This window comes from Ornithorhynchus anatinus, chromosome 6 (assembly GCF_004115215.2).
Source record: "Ornithorhynchus anatinus isolate Pmale09 chromosome 6, mOrnAna1.pri.v4, whole genome shotgun sequence".
Lineage (NCBI taxonomy): Eukaryota > Metazoa > Chordata > Mammalia > Monotremata > Ornithorhynchidae > Ornithorhynchus > Ornithorhynchus anatinus.
In genome coordinates, this window is record NC_041733.1 from 43,005,247 (window position 1) to 43,028,515 (window position 23,269).

The 23,269-nt window shown below is 46.8% G+C and overlaps 1 protein-coding gene across 2 annotated transcripts in view; it reads left to right on the plus strand.

Annotated features, from left to right (window-relative positions):
- ATRX (ATRX chromatin remodeler) overlaps positions 1 to 23,269 on the plus strand; it is a 158,256-nt gene that overhangs the window by 122,982 nt on the left and 12,005 nt on the right. For both annotated transcript variants that reach the window (XM_029067289.1, XM_029067291.2), the window contains exons 28-30: positions 3,960 to 4,068; positions 7,698 to 7,875; positions 9,898 to 10,092. In XM_029067289.1, coding sequence (XP_028923122.1) covers positions 3,960 to 4,068; positions 7,698 to 7,875; positions 9,898 to 10,092 — 482 coding nt within the window. The remainder of the gene's footprint in view (positions 1 to 3,959; positions 4,069 to 7,697; positions 7,876 to 9,897; positions 10,093 to 23,269) is intronic.

Below are 23,269 nucleotides of genomic sequence, written 5' to 3' on the forward strand. Positions count from 1 at the left end.
ATCGAGCGGTGTGAGGAGACAGTGAAAGCAAAACACGTTTAAAAAGCTGACTGAAAATCACGGTCGCTTACATTTAAAGTTCTTCCGAGGGTAAATTTGAATCAGACTTATATGTTTCATATTGACCTAAATTACCTTGAGAATAACCATCTGCCATTCAGATTTGTTGGATTGATTAGGGAATTTTCCCAGGGAAGGGGTTACTGTCACATTTCAGGCCCCGGTCAGGCCGCTCGACTGGTACGGCTGTATGTCCGGGGAGGTTTCCCACAGATTTGGTGGCGACAGTGGTGTCTGTTTGCGTTCGGGTAGACGGACGGAGCGCTCGAGAACAGACCCCGTCGGCTGTCCTGAAGCGGACACGGGCCGGAGCAGGTGTGGCTTTCGAATGAGATCTGCCCGCCGCAGAATTCCTTTTCTGCTCGGTGGCCGCCCGGGACAGGTCTCGCGGAGGGCCTCGGTCCGGAGGCCGGCGAGAGCCCCGGGCATGGTGGATGTTTCCGAAGGCAATCCCACACTGTGCCCCGTGGCACCCTGCTGCCAGTATGCTCACCTGTGCCCACGCTTTGAACTTCCCTCTGGAGTTCATATTCTCTATTTAGTCCGGCTTTTTGTCTGGGGAACATTTTGCTCTCGGATTCCCCTCCCTTCCTTCTTGACCCAGAGGGGTAACTGGAAAGAATAGTAGCAGCGACTCGGAACTATAAAGTGGAAAGACTTCTTGTAGAACCGTGGTACTCCCGTTCATTCGTTCATTCAGTTGTATTTATGAAGCGCTTACTGTGCGCAGAGCACTGTACTAAGCCTATGGGAAAGTACAATACAGCAATAAACAGTGACAATCACTGCCCGCAACGAGCTCATGGGAATAATAATAATAACTGTGGTATTTAAGTGCTTATTATATAGTAACCACTGGGGATGGATACAAGAAAATCAGGTTAGACATAGTCCCTGTCCCACGTGGGGCTCACAGTCTTGATCCCCATTTTACAGATGAGGTAACTGAAGGCACAGAGTAGGTGAAGTAACTTGCCCAAGGTCACACAGCCGACAAGTGGCAGAGCCGGGATGAGAACCCACAACCGTCTGACTCCCAGGCCCGTGCTCATCATGCCGTACTGCTTCTCGTGTATAAGGCCCGTAGATAATTGGGCCTTTAAAGCTAATCGTCCTTTAAAAGGAATCGCCCTTACTACCCTTTGGTTCTAATAGCTCCACGCTGAGCTTGGATTATGGAGAGCCATGCTGTTTTCGAACACCAGCAGAACAAAAGAAGCAGGTCTCCGTTTGTGCACTTTCCACTTCGGAGCCAGAACGGGGAGGTCCGAAGAGACAAACCTGATGTGTGCTAATCAGGAGGCGTGCGGTCAAACCTTAAAATCCACCGCTTTGCCGTAAAATCCGGTGGTTTCTGCCCAATATGGAGAATTATCAGAAAACCGCGCTGTTTCTCGGTCGCTGACTGTGGTGCTCGGCTTAAAGCAGAGCAGACTACGTTTGGGAGTTGGCGCCCCCGTCTCTTATCCTATAAAATATGGTGGCCAGTATGGAGTCACTTAGCTGTCCCTAGGTGAGAACCGCTATGAAATGATCCATTTAGAACCCACGACTCTAATGCCAGAGATTTTAAGAGGAGGAGAAGGTAGAGTAGATAAGGGAGTGCTGAAGGATGGTGAGATGGAAGGGAAGATCTGTTGTGTTCTCCTCTCCCAAGCACTCCAGAGAGTGCTCCGCACACAGTAATCGCTCACTAAATACCGTGAATTGATGGACTGATTGTATTCGGGGCATGAATGTGAAGTCAGCCTTGGGAATTTGAGCACTCCAAGGAGAAATAGAAAGCAATTATAACAGTAATGATGGTATTTGTTAAGCGCTTAATATATGCCAAGCCCTGTTCTAAGTGCTGCGGTAGATACAAGGTAATCAGGTTGTCCCCCTTGGGGCTCAAAGTCTTAATCCCCATTTTACAGATGAGGTAACTTGGGCACAGATAATTCAAGTGACTCGCCCAAAGGCACATAGCTGATAAACAAGCGTCTCTGAACCGATGTAGTAACATTCAGAGGGGAGGATATGTCTGATATATTGGGAGTATCGGTGTAAGGTGGAAAAGAGATTTTGTTCCCCTTCCCCTCGTGCTCCTTGATTGTTTTGTAGCATCTCCCTTCTAATTCAGGGGTGTTTTTATAGATCTAGAAGAAATATTTAACCCCAGGATACTGGTATAATGCCAGCCGTAGGCCAAGTTCCACCTCACCGCCAAAAGGTCGATGCGACTTGTCACGATATTAAATGTACGTCTGAAGTCGAAACAGCTCCATTATCAACTGAACAATGGCCGCGAATTGGGAACATCTGCCGACATTGAGTATTTCTAGTAAAGGGATGCCGGTTCTTTGGTTTTGTTAGGCGGTAATGCTGAGGTTGCTAATGGTTGGAAAGAATGCTACTAGGAATGAGCGGGGGAGATGAGATAAAAGCACATTCTTGAAGCCTTTGCAACTCATCCGTGCAACTTTGCAACTCATGCAACTCAGTGCAAACTTTGCAACTCATCAGTGATCTCGGCTAGCCAGGGCTCGTGAGTAGATTCTTTACCAAACCAGGCTGTAGGCTTTGGAAATCTCGGACAGGCAGCAGATCCTAATGGAAAAAGACCTGAAAGTTTTTGGAAAAGATGCCAGTCCTAACTTAATCTGTAATTTGAAGTTCCACCCGATGTGGTATTTAATAATTGTCAGAGACGGTAGGCACTTACTGTGGGCCAGACACTGTACTAAGTCCTGAGGTAGCGTCAAGATAATCAGGATGGACACTGGCCCTCCCCAGCATGGGACTTGGAGTGTAAGTAGGAGGGAGAACAGATGTGTAATGGTAACTGAAGCAGAACAGAGAAGCAGCATGGCCCAGTGGATAGAGCATGGGCCTGGGAAGCAGAAGGATCTGGGTTCTAATCCTGCCTCCACCGCTTGCCTGCTTTGTGACCTTAGGCAACTCTTTTAACTTCTGGGCTTCAATGTGTAAGATGAGGATTAATACTCTGAACCAATGTGGGACATGGACCACATCCAGCCTGATTAGCTGTGCCTGGCACATAGGAAGTGCTTAAGTACCATAATGATATTTAATATTTAATTTATATTTTATATTAATGGCATTAATGGTAATTCCTATTAAGAAACACGATTGCAAAAAATAACCAAAGGGAGATTTTGGTAAATATTCCTCTCACAAAGCTGCCACTGATTCTTTTTAAACAGAGGGGTAACGAATGCATAGTAACGTCAGATCTGAAGGAAGGGCAATGACAGGGGGTTGGGGGAGAAGGGGAAAGAAGGAATCAGGATAAACTGTTGCATTTTAGAAGCAGTATGGCTTAGTGGAAAGAGCCCGAGTTTGGGAGTCAGAGGTCATGGATTCCGCCATTTATCAGCTGTGTGACTTTGGGCAACTCACTTCACTTCTCTGTGCCTCAGTTACCTCATCTTTAAATGGGGATTAAGACTGTGGGCCCCAAATGGGACAACCTGATGACCTTGTGTCTACCCCAGCGCTTAGAACGGTGCTTGGCACATAGTAAGTGCTTAAAAAATGCCATTATTATGATGATGATGTGAAGCATTTTGGGATTTCAGGGGCACCAAAGACAGCACCCTCACACTGTCAGTTACCCTGTAGGTGGACTCGAGACTCAGCAACATCAGTGGTATTTATTGAGCGGTTACCATGTGGGGGTGTACTGTACTAGGCGCTTGGGAGAATCGAATTCATCAGATTATTAAAAACGTTTTCTGCTCACAATCAGCTTGCAGTCTAGAATCTTGCTCCATACATTGTTCACGTGTCACACTGTGTGGTCATGTATGTTTAAACTGTTTTTCCTCATGGGCCTAAAGGGCATCCTATGACTGTAAACCATGTGACCGTATTTTATGTGTCTGCTGAATTTCCAGGTGAAGGGAAATGGTTTCGAAACATCGATTACTATCGTTTAGATGGCTCCACCACTGCCCAGTCAAGAAAGAAATGGGCCGAAGAGTTCAACGATGAAACTAACGTGAGGTAAGGGATGATTTTTCTCCGTGGAAAGTCTCGTTTGATGCTCTGTTCTGCGGGCTCCCTTTAGACCGTCACGGTCGCGGTGATAGGGTGCCTCCGTTTGAAGAAGCGTAACCAAGATGATTTAAACGGTTGGAAAATGAACTGGCGAGAAAAGGTCAAAGGAAGCAGGGTTGTCGAGTCACGAGGAAAGAAGACTTAATAGCCACCTTCCAGTCTCCGAAGGGTTCTCGTTTGAGACGGGGTCAGCCAGCGGTTCTCTGTATCGTCAGAGGGCAGAACTTGAGGATTGTCGTCTAAAAGCTTCCCACCCGGTTGGTTTATCCACTGGTATCTAATAATAATAATAATTACGATATTTGTTAAGCGCTTATTGTCCTTGGCGGTCGATGCCCTAACTGAAGCTCTTCCACGTTGGCCTAGGAGTGTCACAAGCCAAGGGCCCCTTGATGGATTCGGCGTTGGAGGGAATTTGTCTGGTCTTAGTCACATCCAGACAGCCATTGTGTTTTGAAGCGTGTGTGTTTACGTTTTCTCTGTTATAAAGGAAGACGGGTCTTGATGTGGACCTTGTCACTGATTTTAAATCTGAGGGGATTGTTTGAAACCCCGGTTAATACTTTTCAGACTAGACTTGAAGATGCCAGCCTGAGAAAATTAAAGATAAAAAGAGGCTACAAAATAGCTTTTCATAACAATTGAGGTATTTAACCCTGAAAGATTTATTTAAACCTCTCCCCCACCTCCCCCCCACCCAAAAAAGCAGTAGTTGAGTTTGGGCTTGCGAACGATAATGGGTGGTTTGCCCTTAATGAGGTGAAATGTATTTGATGTTTGGGTTTGGAGTGTTCTTTGGGGGCTGCTCTTTTTTGATTTGGGGGAAAACACCTAACGAGACTTATCATTTTGTTAAAGGTTTCCTATTGAGTTTGTTGATTATAGGGTTTGCTCTCTGCCACATGACTTATCCTTTGATGTGGCTGCTAGCCATCTCTTGCACATGTTGAGTAAACTTTGTAAATTCAGAATATAACGAATGGAGTCATTCTGGAGCAGCCTTGGTCTATAAACCTGACCACAAGCGTGTCCTACCAAACTCAAATTACTGCAAGAGCTCAAAATGAGCTCAAAATTGAAGTAGAAGATGAAAAGTGTAGTGTTTTATTCATTTGTTCTTGTTGCAGTTAGGTGTTTTTTTTTCTTTTTCCAGCAGTTCATAACGCGATTGGTTCTCTATGGTGTATGTTCTCTTGGACTCATTTTAGTTCAGAACTCAAACATCCTAGTTCACTATGTGTATAGTCAGGGCTCTAGTGAAGAGAGAAGTATTTTCATTATTCCCTTGTTTTCGGAGAATGATAAAAACATTCAAAAGTAGGGCTTCGCCTGGGTGAAGTGATCTTCCTTCTCAATACAGGGTTTGAGCTTTCCAGATAACTGTGTAAAACCCTTCCAATTGTGTTCCTCTACTCATGCCTTATCAAAAGCTTCCCTGAAGTGTTGAAATTCATTGTTCATTTCTCTCCCTCTGTGACCCTGGTTAATAAATGGTCAGTCCCCACCTCCATAACAACTCGTATATATCCCCTGCCCAAAAAGCTAACTGTTTTGGTCCTAGGGGTCGTATTTTTGGGGGTCTGGTCATTCCTGCTACTCTCCCGTGCGTCATTTTTTCCCCAGTTATGTTGCCGAGAACTAGACCCCTGTGCCCCGGTTGGAGGGTTGAATTTTAACGTGAGTTTTGGGGCGAGTTTTGGCAAAATTCCACCCAGCTTTTACCTCGAGGCGCTTCAGGAATGCAGTTTCCTTTCCCAGTAAATAAAAAAAAAAGCTTTTTATATTCGGACAATAAAAATGTAGCTTTTTTTTAAAAAAAAAACAAAACCCCAGCATTATTGATGACACGATCTTTAATTGAGGCACGGTGTCCTTGCATTTCGAAGCAACTGAAAGGAGAACCAACTTTCAGGAGTCAGCCCCCGGAAACTATAGCCTTACGAGGCCAGAACTGACTAACTGGGGTGACGGGACTGTGCCCAGGGAGTCGAACACATACAGTAGAGGTAGAAATACTGTAAATTGCATCCACAGTGCTTCACGGCCTGTTTCTGATAGCTCGAAGCCACTCTATCTGATCTACTCAAGAGCAAGAGGTTTTGCTTTCTATAATTCGGCTTGTTTTCCTTTTGGACGAAAAGGTGGGTAGCCGCTGGGGTCAGGACTGAAGCAGCCTCTTCAAACAAGGGGATCATCTGGCAACCAGAGGCGGGAGAAGTAGGGTGTTGTCGAGGAAAGGAGCGACGGGAGTCTCGGGGGCCCGTGTGCTACCTTCTCTCCCCGGTACTCTGTGCCTCCGTCTCCATGAGAGGTCCCCGGGAGGGTAAGCGCCACCCACCCTGGGGACTCCCTTCTGAACCCGGAGGGAAAAGGCAGAGCCCGGACCCAGGGATAAGAGGGAGGAGCAGGATGACCCAGGGATAAGAGGGAGGAGCAGGATTTAGACTCTGTTTACGGGGCACTGGCAAGCCCCCTTACGTCCCAACAGCCAGGCCAGGACCAGTCACTGGCAGGCTTGGGGAGGGCAGCGTGGCGTTCCCAGCTGCGGAGAGCAAAGCCCACTTGTTCCCAGAGGTTTCGCTCACCCCCCAGAGATGAGGGGCGCCTTTCTTCCCCTGGGAGGATCCGGGCGGGGGTGAGGGAGGGGCTACGCCGCTGTTGCCGATTGTGCCCACCTGCGTAGACACTGCCCTCACCTCTCTGGGGTAAGAAGGTGGGAGGGGCGGGGGAAAAAGACTGACCCATCCCTTCCCTCCTGCTTATCCTTTACCCTCCTCCTCTCCTTTCTCCTCCCTTCCCTTTCCCCTTCCCCACCTCTCCATTACCCCGCGGTCTCATGTCCTTTTTCCTCCTCTCCCTCTTACCCGCTCCCTCTCCCTTCCTACATCACTCCTCCCTCTGCCTTCTACACCCGCAGCCCCAGCCGTCGCCCCAAAGGATCCGCTGGGCACAATGACGTAATCGCATCGCTCCGGGCGGAGCATGACATCATAACACCCCTTGGGGCGGGGGCTCGTAAATCGTACCATCGGCCCTCTGCGCGCTAACCGCTCAAATTTCACCACGCTCGGGTCTTCCGCTTAAGGACGCTGCCAACCCCGGGATCTTCAACTACCCTCTGGGAGGAAAGCCTTTTATGCAGGCACATGCGGTTGTAGACGCGTGTATGCATTCAACCACTAAACTTGCCTTCTCTCTCTCTCCAGGCTTTCCTCTCTTAGCCAGAATGCCGCCCATTCCCTCACCAACTCTTGTGATCCATTTTGGGGCCTAATTTCCAGATGGGTTCCCGTCAGCGGGTGGCAAGTCGATCTCCAGGGGCTTCAGGTCTTTTCAAAGACGCTCACTCGGGCGGAGTTCCACTTCCGGCTAAATATTCATTCACTCAGTCATATTTATTGAGCGCTTGCTGTTTGCAGAGTACTGTACTGAGCACTTGGGAGAGTACAGTTCAACAATAAACAGATACATTCCCTACCCACAACGAGCTTACAGTCTAATGTTGGAAAATAAGGAGCTCCACTTTCTAAAGCCTTCCCTGTTTGTTTTTTTTCCTTCTTTGTGTTTTTTTCCAGGGGCCGGTTGTTCATCATTTCAACCAAAGCAGGATCTCTTGGCATTAACCTAGTAGCTGCTAATCGTGTGATCATCTTTGACGCCTCTTGGAATCCATCCTACGATATCCAGAGTATATTCAGGGTTTATCGCTTTGGACAAAATAAACCTGTGTACGTGTACAGATTCTTAGCTCAGGTGGGTTCAAAGCGCATGTTTTCTGACAGACCATCCGGAGGGACGGCGAGAGGTGGCAGGGGGAAAAGAAAGGATGTCCACGTGAAGATAAATGGCACTGTACAGCCAGAACCCAAAGACAAAAATAGGATTCTCTAGTATTAATAATTTCGATATTAGTTAAGTGCTTACTGTGTGCCGGGCACCGTGCCAAGCGCTGGGGTAAATACTAGCAAATTGGGTTGAATACAGACACAGAGTCTCAGTAACATTTGACTATTTGATGAGTTGAATATGGAACAGTTTCCCCACTGCCCATTTCTTTTTAGATGAAGATAGTTTAAGTGCAGCTCAGTATTTTGGGGAAGAATTCTCAAGAGCGATATGGTTTCTCTTGGCTGTGTTAAAAAGGTTTATCTGGAGCCTTTCACTTACATTCAGATTTCTTCTGAGGCCAAGGTCAAACCGCTTTTGCTACTTTTAGCTCCAGGAGAAATCTCTCCGTAAACCCAAGAGTCGATGACTGGGATGAAATGGTTAACTTGATCCCAGGGGTTCACAGCATCCAGAAACCTGGGCTTCTGAAAAGTTCTGCCAATTTTTCCTGTATATGACCAGGCAGCTTTCTGCCTGGGAATTTGCACAACCAGATAAGTTTAGGAAAAGGTGGTCAAAGAGGCAAACCCGTAGCATTGTGCGGCTGCAGGTTTTCAGGTTGGAGGTCGCCCCGTCCCTTGAGTCGAGTGCTCTGGGCAGTAGATTTCTCCCGGCTCCACCCTGCATCTGGTCAGAGAGGAGGGGCACCTGAATGCCTTGTATTTCCTCCACCCCATACTTTTTTTTTGATGAGGACTAGTGGAATCCGGAGACCTGGGTTCTAGTCCACGTTCTCTTCGGAACCAGCGAGGTGGGCCATATCCACACATGCACTTGTCAGCGAGCGACCCACCCCTGCCCACTTTTACCCCCTGCTTGGTCTCCGTACCCTAGCGGGAACGTGAGTGACAAGGGTCAGAGGATGTTTCTACGATCCATGGTTTCTAGGATCGGTTCCTCTGTGCCCACTTCTTGGCCTCGTAGCCTCAGGACTGAGGCCAGGCTGCCGCTCCCAATCAGAGACGCCTCTGCCCCCATCCAACGAGCCTGATGGGTTCGAATCCCGGCTCGGCCACTTGTCAGCTGTGTGACTTTGGGCAAGTCACTTAACTTCTCGGTGCCTCAGTTACCTCATCTGTAAAATGGGGATTAAGACTGTGAGCCCCACATGGGACAACCTGAATGCCCTGTGTCTACCCCAGCACTTAGAACAGTGCTCGGCACATAGTAAGCGCTTAACAAATACCAACTTATATTATTATATCTAACTGCCACATATTGGCAAAGCACGGTGGGACTAGCCTGTTGTTTGTTTGTTTTTTATGGTATTCGTTAAGCACTTCCCGTGTGCCAGGCACTGTTCTAAGCACTGCTGTAGATACAAGTTAATCAGGTTGGACCCAGTCCCTGTCCCACATGGGGCGCACAGTCTTCATCCCCATTTCACGGAGGCAAAGAGAAATGAAGTAGCTTACCTAAGGTCACACAGCTGACAAATGTCAGAGCCGGGATTAGAACCTTGGTCCTTCTGACTCCCAGGCCTGGGCCGTATCCACTAGGCCAGCCTGTTTTATGACGCTGTCGATTTATAAATCTCCCCGAAGACGTGAGCCCCCAAACGAGGCAGAGCAGCATGGTCAGTGAAATTTGGCATTCCTAAATAAAAAGCAGGGTCCTGAAGTAAAGCTGAAACCGATCCCAGGGTCTGGAGTTCTCATCCACGCCAAACATCTCGATGATGATGTTGGTGGTGCTAATAGCTCTGGGATTTAAGTGCTTTCTATGTGCCAGGCACTTGCCCTGAGCCTTGGGGTAGCATCAGGGTAATTGAGATGGGCAGAGTCTCTGGCCCACGTGGGCTCAACCTAAGTAGAAGGGAGAAGAGGCATTTCCAGTGGTGGGTTCGGTGGAATGTTTTGCAGCGTGGCATTGTATCTTCTCCCTTAGGGAACCATGGAAGATAAAATCTACGACCGGCAAGTAACGAAGCAGTCCCTGTCATTCCGCGTTGTTGACCAGCAGCAGGTGGAGCGCCATTTTACCATGAATGAGCTCACCGAGCTCTATACTTTTGAGCCAGATTTGTTGGATGATCCCAATTCGGAAAAGAAGAAGAAGAGAGATACCCCCATGCTACCCAAGGTAAGCGTGATCCTCGAAGTAGTCACGAGGAAACGCGGCGCCGGTGTGTTGGGATGAAATGATGAAAATTCCAGTCCTATGCCTAGGACCCTGGGTTGGGAGAATTTTCTGAGACGATAATATCCAGTCTCCACCCGAGATGTCTGCTCGAGTCATTGGAAAGAGCACAAGGACTGAGACATCTAAAGCTGGGTTGGGGGGGAGGGGGGCATCCATTCATTCAATTCAGTCTCATTAATTGAGCGCTTACTTTATGTAGAACACTGTACTAAGCACTTGGGAGAGTACAGTTCAACAATGAACAGATAATGTTCCCTGCCCGCAATGAGCTTACAGTCTAGGGGCAAGGAGAATCGTTGCTGAATTGTACTTTCTAAGGGCTCAGTACAGTGCTCTGCACACAGTAAGTGCTCAATAAATAAGATTGAATGAATGAGACGGATATCAATACAAATAAATTCCAGATATGTACGTAAGTGCTGTGGGGAAGGGAGGGGGGGAAGAGCAAAGGGAGCAGATCAGGGCGACGTAGAAGGCGGTGGGAGAAGAGGAAAGGTGGGACTTAGTCTGGGAAGGCCTGTTGGAGGAGATGGGCCTTCAATAAGACTTTTAAGTCGGGAAGAGTAATTGTGGCCAAGATGTCGTCCACTTCCCCCAAGAGAGACTGTTGTTACCTGAACTACCCCAGTTCTGGATATCACAAGCGTCCTTTTTTTCCTGTCCTCTCCATCCCCCTGCTGAGCAGTATTTTATTTGGTATTGGCCAGAGTTCATCAATTTGAGTTCCAGTCGCTTTTCAGATAGGAGGCTAGAACTTTCAGAGAGTATCCGGATTTAAAGAAATCAAGGAAAACCTATAATTGTCTCTAATAAACCCCCAGTAGAGGGCAGGCATAATTCTAATATCATTCCTTAGCGAGCGTCTTCCATTGTGAGGAAGATAAGCATTAAAAAAATAAAATGGCATAGCGACTTTAATCATTTACAGAGCATTTGGGAGTATGTGAAAGGAAGACTTCTTTGTTGTTTTTTATACTAATTACTGCACCTTGAAATGTTTTTTGCAAATGTCCTGTGGTACTCCCTTCTAGCTATGTGTTCTCATTTTAGAAATAGGGCATGATTTATTTGGTTAAAATAAATTTTAACCAAATTTTATACTAATTTATACTAATTACTGCACCTTGAAATGTTTTTTGCAAATGTCCTGTGATACCCCCTTCTAGCTATGTGTGTTCATTGTAGAAATAGGGCATGATTTATTTGGTTAGTTACTTTGATGCTCTCTGCATTCAGGTGTACATATGAAAATTTGTTCCTCTTGTTGTCTTTTGTCACAGTGAATTGAATTCAAGCCCTTAGCTATTTACGGTCTTGGAACATAGGCATTCTCTTCCTCATGCCAAAGTTCAAAAGCCATGTAACTGACCAAAAAGCAAATGCCCGTCTTATCTTGAATTGTCTGCCAACTGAGCTCTTTTTCCTTGGTGGCTTAAAGTAGAATACGAGAGCATGTTAAGGTAGCCTGTTGGTATTAATTGACTTCCGTAGGTGATATTTTGAGTCAGGAAAACTCTGTTTGCTAGTATGTAGCTGTTGAATAAAACACCTTTCCGTGTTTCAGTTAAAGGGTTTGAAGTTGCGTTTACGAGGTAGCAGGTTGAACGTGATCACAATCCTTTTTCTTTTGCGGAACGTGGAGGACGAAATGTATTTTTGTTTCTCATTCTTCAGTGAGTCCTCGTTTTGGTAATATGGATTCTTAGAGTAAGACTGACGTTTAAACTTTAAACCGCAGTTTTTGGAATGGTTCTGCAGGATCCCTTTCTTTTCAGGCTGAATTTGACCAGACCACCTACAATGCCTTTGCAGCTGTCAGGGGGATTTAGAAAGTGTTAGCTTAGAGCACAGACTCTATATAGCAAAGTCCCTTTAAAATACTTGAAAATAAATTCGAACAAGTGGATGTAAGCCCTTCTCGTAGAATGAGCCGTTTAATAGCAAAAGGTCACAGACTTTTCTTGACGGTGGAAGATTAGTTAACTTTCTTCCAATTAAAAAGAAAAGAAAAACCTCAAATAATTCCTTTTGGAATTAATTTGAATTGTGAAAACTTGCATTAGAAGTATTCTTTGGACTCTCTTTGCTTGTTACTCTGAATTATCATTGTATCAGGGGCGTCGATAACTTTAGAATAGTTTCGCCTTCAGTGGGCTCTAAGACGTTGTAAACCCAGTTCAAAACCAGTTCGCTGCAGGAAAATGAACTCTTTTTAACAAAACAGGTACACATTCTTTTACATTTCTCCGACGGAACGATAAATGCGATTCGCCCCGTTGTATCAATCCACAGTTTGCTCTAAGCAGTTAAAGAGTGAATTTAAAGTGGGTTGGGGGCTAGAGGGAGGGAGGAAAGAGCTGTCTACTATTGCTTCGGGAAATGACGTATGTGTGTCCAGTTTGCACACCAGAAAGGGATTATTGCCTTTTCAGAAGTATCTGTAGCCGATACTAATTCTGAATTCAGGATCGGTATCCACGGTTTGGAGCCCCTTCTCTTGGGCAGGGCATTGCACTATCACCTTGGGGAATGGACAGAAACATGCAAGTAATGACCGCTGCCCTCCAGGAGCTGACGAAATAAACAGGAGACGATAGTCGTAAGGCATCAAGCGGCAGAAATGTGAATTCATCCAAATTTCCCATCATAGCAAATGATCATTTTTACTCAGGCCCAAGCGCTCTTCAAAAAGATTACGAAAAACACATCAGAGTTGTATGTGTATTTAGAGCGGCTTTTAGCCTGAAGGTCATACTGATACATTTTCTCGAAAGTTCCCTACAGGGACTGTGTCTACCGACCATGCATTGGTACGATGGAATAAATACGATTGACCGAATTGTGTTCCCCCAAGTGTTTAGTATCGTGCCCTGAACACAGTAACCACTAAATAAACTGCTCTGATCGCCCGATCGAGTGTTCGGGTTGGTTTCAGGACGATAACGTTAATTGAGAGCCCAACCTTGAGAGTCTTTCAAAATCAGTACTCTGCAGTGTGGCGCCTTTATTTCATGATTCTGTCTCTCTCCCCAGTCTAACTCCCTGTTCTTTTCAGAGAACTTGTGTTGCAGTTTGGGTTTGGTATGCACAAGGCAGACCACATTGAACTGGACACTGAGTACATAATATCGGTATCTTCTATTTGGGTTTCTACTCCGTTATAAAGAGAAATATTTTTCGACGAAGGTCTTCATACTTAGTCTTCACAATGGGCAAAGAAAAAAATTCCGTGATACATGGTCATGATCGTTAGATGTTTTGTCCGATTCACAATTTTTTCCTGGGTTTTGTTTCTGTTTTTGTTTTAAAGAAAGGATTAGGACTTCAAGTACCAGCTGAAAGTGCTCTGATTATTTTTCCCCCTGTGAAAAGTGACCTGTTCTAAAATAGCGTGCCTGAGATGGTCACTTCCTTAGGCTGCGTCTTTGGCAGTGGTAGTTGGATGGGAAAAATAGACACCAGCAAGCCATTATCCAAAGTGAGAGAAGCCATAGAATTGAAGTTGAGATAGCCAGAGCTAATTCTGTTGGGGTATTTTGGATGGTACCCTATGATTTTGTTCAGTCAACAGAGTTTGGGAATTTTTGTTTTCGAGAGACGTGTTAACTCTTTCAGATAAACAGGCCACATGATTGCCAGGAGCGGGGACAAGTCAGCAATGTGTTAAACAGTGCCATAAATGAGTGGTTTAAGAAATGGTAAAATGGTAAAAGTTCCATTCTAGATGGATCTCTAACTGTGCTTTTAAATTTCTATTTGTTTATGGCAGGCCCTCTCTAGGCAAAGGATTTGCCTGGGCCAGATGGGATGGAGATAGAGGGCCTCTTCCCCGATTAACAGTAATAATAATAATAATGATGGTATTTATTAAGAGCTTACTATGCGTCTTGCACTGTTCTAAGCACTGGGGTAGCTATAAGCCAATCAGGTCGGCCACAGTCCCCTGTCCCACGTGGGGCTCACAGTCTTCACCCCCGTTTTACAGATGAGGTAACTGAGGCCCAGAGAAGGGAAACGACTGGCCCAAGGTCACAAAGCCGACAAGGGGCGGAGCCGGGATAAGAACCCAGGTCTTTCTGACTCCCAGGGCCGTGCTCAGTCCGCTAGCCCAGGCCGATTGATTTGTCCTGGAGTCGTGAGCTTTCCAGCTTACGTGTTCATCCACTTGGATTTCACAACGCATGGGCAGGCACAGGCCCGGAGGGCCCAGTCTTTCCCTTGGCATACTAACCCGATGTCCAAGTCCTGTTAGGAGAAAAAGCAGTTGCGAGTATCACAGTTCTTCAGTCCATACTTAGAAAAGTGTGTGCCGTAGATCTGCCGAATTTAAGGAACATTAACTTAAACCATATTTTAACCCTAACTTCTGAGACCCAGAACTTTTTTTATCTAGGTTCCATTCATTGACCTTTCTGTGTACCTTGAAACCTGGAGGGTGTCGGACTCTATATGCCTGCCCATTGTGGAAACCATTTTTTTTAAGTGGTATTTATTTCAAAATAAATCCCAGAAGTTCAAGCAGAGTGGATTTCTGTGGGGAGGTTAATGCTTTTCCTTTTCCCCAATACCCAAAGATGAGAAAAGATCTGTACAGTCTCTTTAGAGCAATTGTATGTAGTCACTTACCTCAGTGAGCAGAGTGTGGGAATTGCCAGGGTCAAAATAACAAATATTCCTTAAATTCACTTGGTATGCATAGTTCAGTGTGTTTATATGAACCATGAATCCTGCAAAGGAAGATGTCATTTTACAGTTAGGCCTCCAAACTGTTGGTACCAAGATTAATGGAACTGGGAAGCAGTAGTGGAAAGAGCATGGGCCTGGGAGTCTGGGCACCTGGGTTCTAATTCTGGCTCCACCCCTTGCCTGCTCTGTGACCTTGGGCTGATCACTCAACTTCTTGATGCCTCGGTTCCCTCATCTGCAAAATGGGGATTCAAAGCGCGTTCCCCCTCCTTTGTGGACTGTGAGCCCCGTGTGGGACCTGATTATCATGTGTGTACCCCAGTGCTTCATACAGTACAGGACATCATAGAAAACGTTTAACAAATATTACAATAATTTTTTCTCATCATTCATTTTTAATAAACAACACCAGGCCCAGTTTTTTCATGGTTCCCATTATCTGAGGTGCTGTCTTCTCTGGCTTTCAGATGACAAAGTCTTGGAAAAGTCAGTTTTCCACTGCATTGATGTCATTCATTTCTTACCCTCGTTCCGTATACCTTTCTCGTTCTCTGCATTTGCGGACGTATTCGTTCATACTTCCTCGTTAACCTCTTCCTTTGTCGGAGTTGAGCTCTCTGTCTCTGCTTTTCCCAAGCAGTCCCTCACCCCTTGCCCAGACTGATTTAGGATTTGAAAGGGCCATTGGGGTGGCTGTGTGGTTGTCAGATTCTGAGCCTTGGGGAGCCCGAAACTCTGCTCTCTGAGCCACAGAGATCCTTCTGCTCTTTTGGTTTGATTTTTGAGTCCATCCCTGGCGTTGGCTTTTATGTTGGTTTTGGGGTGGTCTCGTTTCTTGTATGTCTGTCTCCAGTCCCCACCCCTTCCTTCTTCCCTCTTTCTTAGCTTGTGACCCCTTGGTGGGCCAGCGATCGTGTCTAATTCTCACCCATATATCCATTCAATCATATTTACTGAGCACTTGCTGCGTGCAGAGCACTGTACTAAGTACTGTATTGAACAAGAATGAAGAGATACGTTCCCTGCCCACGACAAGCTTACAGTTTTGTGTTTTTTACCAGTGCTTAGTACAGTGTTTTACAATACACACTACTACTATGGTGTTGATTCTTAATGTGCCTATTTGCCCCTGCTTTGATTTCTCTCGTGATGAATTTGGCTTTCAGTTCCTCTGTTGGCTAAAATAGAAATTAATTTGCATCCCTTCTCGACTGAGAACGATTTTTTCTTTTCTAAGATTGTCTTCCTTGTCAGTTCTTAGAGCACATCCTTGGCTACAGCGATTGTCAGGGGCTGCCTTCCACTACCTGTCCCCTTTTTCTGTTTCACCTAGTCATTGCAGTCTCTCTCGGTTCCTTTTCCTTCCCTATTTCTGAATTAGATGGCCTTCTCTGCGTCGGTAATTCTTTAGTCAGTTGGTCGGAGTTCAATTTTATTGTCCCCGGTTTCTGTCTTTCTGATCATCTTGCGAGCCCACCTCGAATGGAGGGGCTGCCCTGTTCACCGTGGTCTGTTAACCTGCATGACACTCCTGTGAGATTCAGGGTGAAATTAGCTCCGTCTCATAGGCCTTTACACTAGAACAGAGTGTCCAAGAACGCCCATCCCCAACCCCCGGACCCGAGCGTGGGGAAGAAACGGGATAAGAGTTCAAAAGCCAGCCGCGTAATTCCTCCGGCTCCCTTACCCGCCTCTCCCTGAACAATTGCGTTTTGGTTCTTAAGTCCCCGAATTGCGCTTTCTTGAAATAATAGCCCGCTGCTGCTGTGCTTCCTGAACGTCAGGGTACCGATTTCACAAATGCCACACGTCCCCGGGTCCTTCCGTTTTTTTCTTTCTGGTTTCAGTTTGGTGCTTTTCAAACCCATCAAATGAGTTTTGCTTCCAAAATCTTGGTGTCCTGCCAGCACGGCTTGACTAGCCCAGCCCGACGGGCTGGCTTCTCGAAGTTTAGGCCTCGTCGCGGTTCACGTTTCTGTAAATTCGGTTGGGAAAGCACCTTCTGTAGGAATGACACTTACGAATTACCCGGCGGTCAGAGGAAAAATCTCAGGCCGGGTCGTATTCCATCATATGATTAAATGGAGGGGGTGGGTTTCTTTTAAGTCTGGCAACCTCTATTAGAGAAACAAAGGGCAGTAAATCAAGCACAAACATTTTTTTTTACCGACATTCCTCCCCTCCAGTTCTACACTACCTGTGCCTTTTCAGCTGTGGGCTGCTAGTCAGTAATTACAAGGAGAATAAAATAGGGATTGAAATTGAAGTGAGGCTTACTTTTGCTTTTTTCCCCTTCCAGGTTTTAAGTACAAATTTTTCTTGCCCGTCTTCAGGCCCTCTATTCAGGCCTTTATACCTCAAAGCAGAGCTTCCAGAACAAAGATGCCATTGTGCAGGTTGATTACCCTGCAGGCGCATCTCTAATTCTGAGCCCTCAGTTGCCCCCTCACCTCCAGCCGATCATCAGATGGGAGATAATAATAATAATGGTATTTTGTTAAGGGCTTACTGTGTGCCTGGCACTGTGGTAGATACAGGGTAATCAGGTCAACCCATGCAGGGCTCCCAGTCTTAATCCCCCTTTTAATAATAATAATGTTGGTATTTGTTAAGCGCTTACTATGTGCAGAGCACTGTTCTAAGCACTGGGGTAGACACGGGAATCAGGTTGTCCCATGTGGGGCTCACAGTCTTAATCCCCATTTTACGGATGAGGTAACTGAGGCACAGAGAAGTTAAGTGATTTGTCCACAGTCACATAGCTGACAAGAGGCAGAGCCGGGATTCGAACCCCATGACCTCTGACCCCCAAGCCCAGGCTCTTTCCACTAAGCCACGCCGCTTCTCATAAGCGACTTCTGTCAGCCACCTTCCCGAATCGTCATCGTGCGGGCACCTGTTGACAGGAAGTAGGTTGGGTCTAAAGGCGATGTGCGTAAGAGAAGCAGCAGGGTGGAGTGGATTGAGCAAGGGCTCCGGAGTCAGAAGGTCACGGGTTCAGATCCCGGCTCTGCATCGGCTGCTGCCTCACCCGGGGCGAGTCACTTGCATGGTTTAGCGGCTAGAGCACGGGCCTGGGAGTCAGAAGGTCACGGGTTCTAGTCCCGGCTCTGCCCCGTGTCTCCTGGATGACCTTGGGCGAGTCACTTCACTTCTCTGGGCCTCAGTTACCTCATCTGTCAACTGGGGTTTAAGACTGTGAGTCCCCATATGGGGCAGGGACTGTGTCCAATGCAAGTTGCTTGTGTCCACCCCAGCGCTCTAGTACAGTCCCTGGCACATAGTAAGCTAACAAATACCTTGATTATTATCGTTAGAGGCAATCCTCTCTCATGAACTATTATTTTCGTGGTTCGTTGGGTGAGGTAGCGCAGAGGGGTGCAGGCAATAAATTTGTTGTATTATTTTTGTTTTTGTGCACACCCGGAGCCTTGAAGCTTATTGATGGCCTCCCTGGTGATAAAAAAATAAAAATAAAAAATAAATCATGGTATTTGTTAAGCGCTTACTATGTGCCAAGCACTGTTCTAAGCGCAGGGGTAGATACAGGATCATCAGGTTGTCCTACGGGAGGCTCACAGTCTTCATCCCCATTTTACAGATGAGGGAACTGAGGCCCAGAGAAGTGAAGTGACTTGCCCACAGTCACACAGCTGACAAGTGGCAGAGCTGGGGTTCGAACCCATGACCTCTGACTCCCAAGCCCGGGCTCTTGCCACTGAGCCACTCTGCTTCTGTACCAATCAGTGCTTAAGCGATTTCTGTGGGCAGAGCACCGTTCTAAGCGCTTGGGAAAATAGAACGCGACAGAGTTGGGAGACACGATCCCTGCTTCCAAGGAGCTTACAGTCTCAGGGAAGAGGGGCCAAACTACACTAGGCGGTGAAGTCTAGTGGACAGAGCACAGGCCTGGGAGTCAGATGGTCATGGGTTCTAATCCCCGCTCTGCCACTTGTCCGCTCCGTGACCTTGGGCTAGTCCCTTCACTTCTCTGTGCCACAGTCACCTCCCCTGTAAAATGGGGATTGAGATTGGGAGCCCTTTGTGGGACAGGGACTGTGTCCAACCCAGTTAGCTTGTGTCTACCCCAGCGCTTAGTACCGTGGTCGGCACAGAGTAAGCACTTAACAGATACCACAGTTATCATTATTATGGTTATCTATGCCATTGCTTAGTACAGTGCTTGGCACATAGTAAGCACCTAACAAATACCACAGTTGTTGTTGTTGTTATTTTTATCATCAACCCCAGCGCTTAATACAGTGCTTGGCACATAGTAAGCACTTAGCAAGTACCACAATTATCATTATTATTATTATCTACCCCAGCGCTTAGTACAGTGCTTGGCACATAGCGCCTAACAAATACTACAATCATTATAATTATTATAATACTACAGTCACTCAGTCCATGGTAATCGCTGAGTTCCTACTGTGTGCCGAGCACTGTTCTGAGCCCTCGGGGGAGTACGGTGCAGGAGAATTGGTAGCAGATGCTCCGAGCCGTCCTCAAGAAGCTTACAGTCTACATCAGTAGGTTCGGAAGACTAGGGCTCATGGCAGCGGAACGAGAGCCCCAGACGGAGTTTTTAAGACCTCGTCGGGTTCTCGCGCCTCCGGACCCCACCGTACGAGTGTTTTAGGTGCCATCTGAGGAGAGTTGTAAGCATGCCCCTCGCCCCCCAGGTGAAGGGCTTAAGGGAGAGGCAAGAACATCTGAAGCGGGGCTTCCTTTTCATGTCTTCCGTGCTCCTCCACTCAGAATCCCAGAGAAGTCCCTGGGCCAAGGCTTAAAATGAGGGCCATCCGGGCAAGAGCTTAAAAAAAAACCTTCCACCAAGCCGGCGGCCGGAGCGGTTTCTTCCTAGCCAGCCAAGTGAAATACCACCCACCGCTACGTCAAGTTGAGGAGAACACCTTATCCGCCCTCTGCCTCTGCTCCCAGGAGAATTAGCTGGCGTGGGGTTGGATCACCAGGGAGCTGTGGAATTAGGAGTGGAAAGGGGAAGAGGAAAAAGATTTGGGGAAATTTCAGCTAAGCGTGAGCTTCCTAACCTAAGCGTTCGGGCTCACTGAAGTGAAGCCGTCAGCTTCTCTAGAGGTTTTGAAACCGGGACTTAGACCGAAAGGCCGAAGTTGAGGAACTAGGGAAGCAGCGTGGACTAATGGCTAGAGCATTGGCCCGGAAGTCAGAAGGACCTGGGTTCTAATCCCGGCTCCACCAAGCGGCGAGCCTCTTCACTGAGCCTCAGTTACCTCATCTGTCAAATGGGGGTTAAGACTCAGAACCCCATGTGGGACAGGGACTTTGTCCAACCTGATTAGCTTGCATCTACCCCAGCGCTCAGTACAGTGCCTGGCACATAGTAAGTGCTTAACAAATACCATTAAAAAAAAAAAAAAGCCTCCCCAGACCTCTGCCAGAGCCTTGATTCAGTTGAATAGAGGAGAACCGAGAATACAGGTGAAAATGTCGGATGAATTTAGGAAGTGCGTTCTGAAATGTTTTTTGAAACGGGTACTCGACCTAGGGGGAAGCACCTGGGAGGTCGGCGAGATCGGACCCCCGAAAATGGTCCGTTGATTGACGAGGGTAATCTAGGACCAAGGGCTGGAGTAGCTCGTCGCCTGGGATTTGCGGGCGCCAGGCCGTCGCCAACCCGAAAGTGGGCCAAACCCGATGTGGTCCAAAACTCCCGGCGGAAGGGCTTTAGGGCCCACGGCAAGTCTCCCCGCAACTGTCACGCACACCCGCTCACCCCGACTGCCGTGCCACCTCCACAACACATCCCCCCTTACTTCCCGGAATCCCTCCTGCCGCCCAGGGCCACATTTTGGACCCTTGGCAGTCTCTACGTGACGTAGGTGGTCTCTCGAACGCTCTCGTCCACTTGCCTCAAAAAGTCTGTGAGGCTGTGGAAGAACCCAAAGAAAGCGGTCCGTGCTAGGAAACGGCCCGAAGCCCGATTCTGTGACGCAAGGAGACCCCCGACCCCTCCGGAGGTGGATCGCTTAACCGTGTCCCCGTAGCTCCCTGAGGGTAGGGTCCCTGGCCTCATGCGTAGGCAGAGTGTAGCGTGTGGCGGCGGCCCCGAGTCGATTATAACCGGCGATGACGTGGCGGTTGGGTGCGCGGTCAAATTCTGAAATAGATCGCAAGGAGCGAACCGGACGGAAGCCAGGTCTGACCCCAGGCTAGAGGTCCTCGGAGGCTTTTCCCTCCTCTCCTTTCCCAGGAAGGCATTACTAACAGATGTGCCGGGTTATTTGGTCAGAGATCCAAAACTATTGTAAACAACGAGAAAGCTACCGAATCCACTAACGGCCGTACGTCAGCGTCTCGTAGTTTGCCGTTTCTCCGTGGGCTCTGACACCCTAGAAAGGTGTTTTTCTTCTCCTCTGCCAAATTAAAAGTTAAGTTCAAGGGGAAATGATCGGATGAGAAATTTCACAAAGAAAAGACGTAGACAAAGACAAAGAAGTTTGTCCTGAGTTTTCTGAAGGAAAATTGTTGAAGGAGGTTACCGAATTTTCTTATTTTTAATGCTTTGGCAAATTGTCTGGTTTCTCATCGTTTGGGGACGTGGAAGAGCATTGTTAACAATAATGATGATGATGATGATGGTGTTTGTTAACTGCTTACTATGTGCCAAGCACTGTTCTAAGCACTGGGGTAGATACAGAGTAATCAGGTTGTCCCACGTGGGGCTCACAGTCTTAGTCCCCTTTTTACAGATGAGCTAACTGAGGCACAGAGAAGTTAAGTAACTTGACCAAAGTCGCACAGCTGACAAGTGGCGGAGCAGGGATTAGAACCTACCCCCTCTGACTCCCAAGCCCGGGCTCTTTCCACTAAGCGTCATGTTGAGATTTATTATGCTCCACCAAGCACTCACTACGGTGTTCCGCACACAGTACGTGCTCAGTAAATACCATTGATGATGAAATGGATTTTAAAACCCTTGATTTTGATCTGGCCTCCAAATAATAAATTAGTATCATCATGATTACTATAATAATAATTGTGGTATTTGAGTGCTTACTAATGTTACAAGCACTGTACTAAGAGCTGTGATAGTCGAGGATCTAGTACAGTGCTCAGCATACAGTCAGCATTCAGTAAATACCATTGATCGATGTGATAGATACAAGATAATCACGTCAGATCCTGTCCCACTTAGGGCTCACAGTCTAAAGGGGAGAGAGAAACAAGTATCGAATGCCCATTTTACAAGTGAGAAAACGGAGGCAGCGAAAGCAGAGAAGGGCAGTCACTTGCCCAAAGACCCACAGCGGGCAAAGGGCAGTGCCAGGATTGGAACCCAGGTCTTCTGACTCTCTGACTGGGCTCTTTCCCCTAGGCCACAGTGGTTTCCCTGTTGCCTATCTTTTCAAAGCCACCTCTCCTCGAGTAGTTTCACATTTTTAACTTAAAACTGCCAGACAGCTGGTGGTGTTGGGTTCCAGTTTCTCTTCCCTTTCACTTTTATGTAGCGGTTAAATGGCTGAGCTGGGAATGTAATAGTGGGTGTGAAACCCGACAGTTCCATCCTGAAGATTGTGTCGGGCAGATTAAATTCCAGTTCTAGTTGAATACCAACTTTTATCCTGGTTGTGACCTCATGAGAGTCACTCGTCTCTTGATGTTTTATTGCTTTGTTGTTTCATCTTTCCTTTATGTTTGTGTGTGTTGTCGCCACCACACTCTGGTAGTCTTAGATTGGGAGCCCCTGAGGGGCAGGGACCGTGTCTAATTCCCACCTCTGTAATCTTTCCCAACACTCAGTACAGTGCTCAGCACACAGTAGACCCTTCAGAAGGATTATCACTACCCCTATCAGTCGGGTGAAATCAAGAATCACGGTCACAACCTAGCAGATGATTGTGAAAAGTGGCAAATGGTTGCAGATTTTAAAAAACTTTTTAGAAATACTGGGGCCCCTCCTCCCCTGCCCCCCACCCCCTCTACCCCCAGAATCAGCTTCACGTCTCAAATCTTACTTTCAAGGTTGCATTTTGATACTAATTAGATGAGAATTTTTCTCTGTGTTGCCAAATATTTTTAACTTCGAAGTAAATTAATCCAAATGGCTGAAAATGTTTAATTTGCCACTAAATCTGCTCCACTAATTGAATTACTCATCTTTTCAAAGCAAGGACATTAAAGAGTATTAACTGAAAAGTAGATCTTGCTTTTCTCAGCTTTCAAGCTTCATCACTTACTCAATACTGTGCAAAATAAAAGTTTAGACAAAGAAAAGCAAACATACACATTTGGAGGTAATTTAAACCACATTTTGATGGCCGGGCTGGCCAAGTGAGTGTGGATTATATTCCAGTATTGTTTGCAATAATAATGTTACCATAGCAACTGACACATGCATATTGCAAAGGGGAAAAAAAAAAGGAAAAAACCCCACTTTTCCACATAT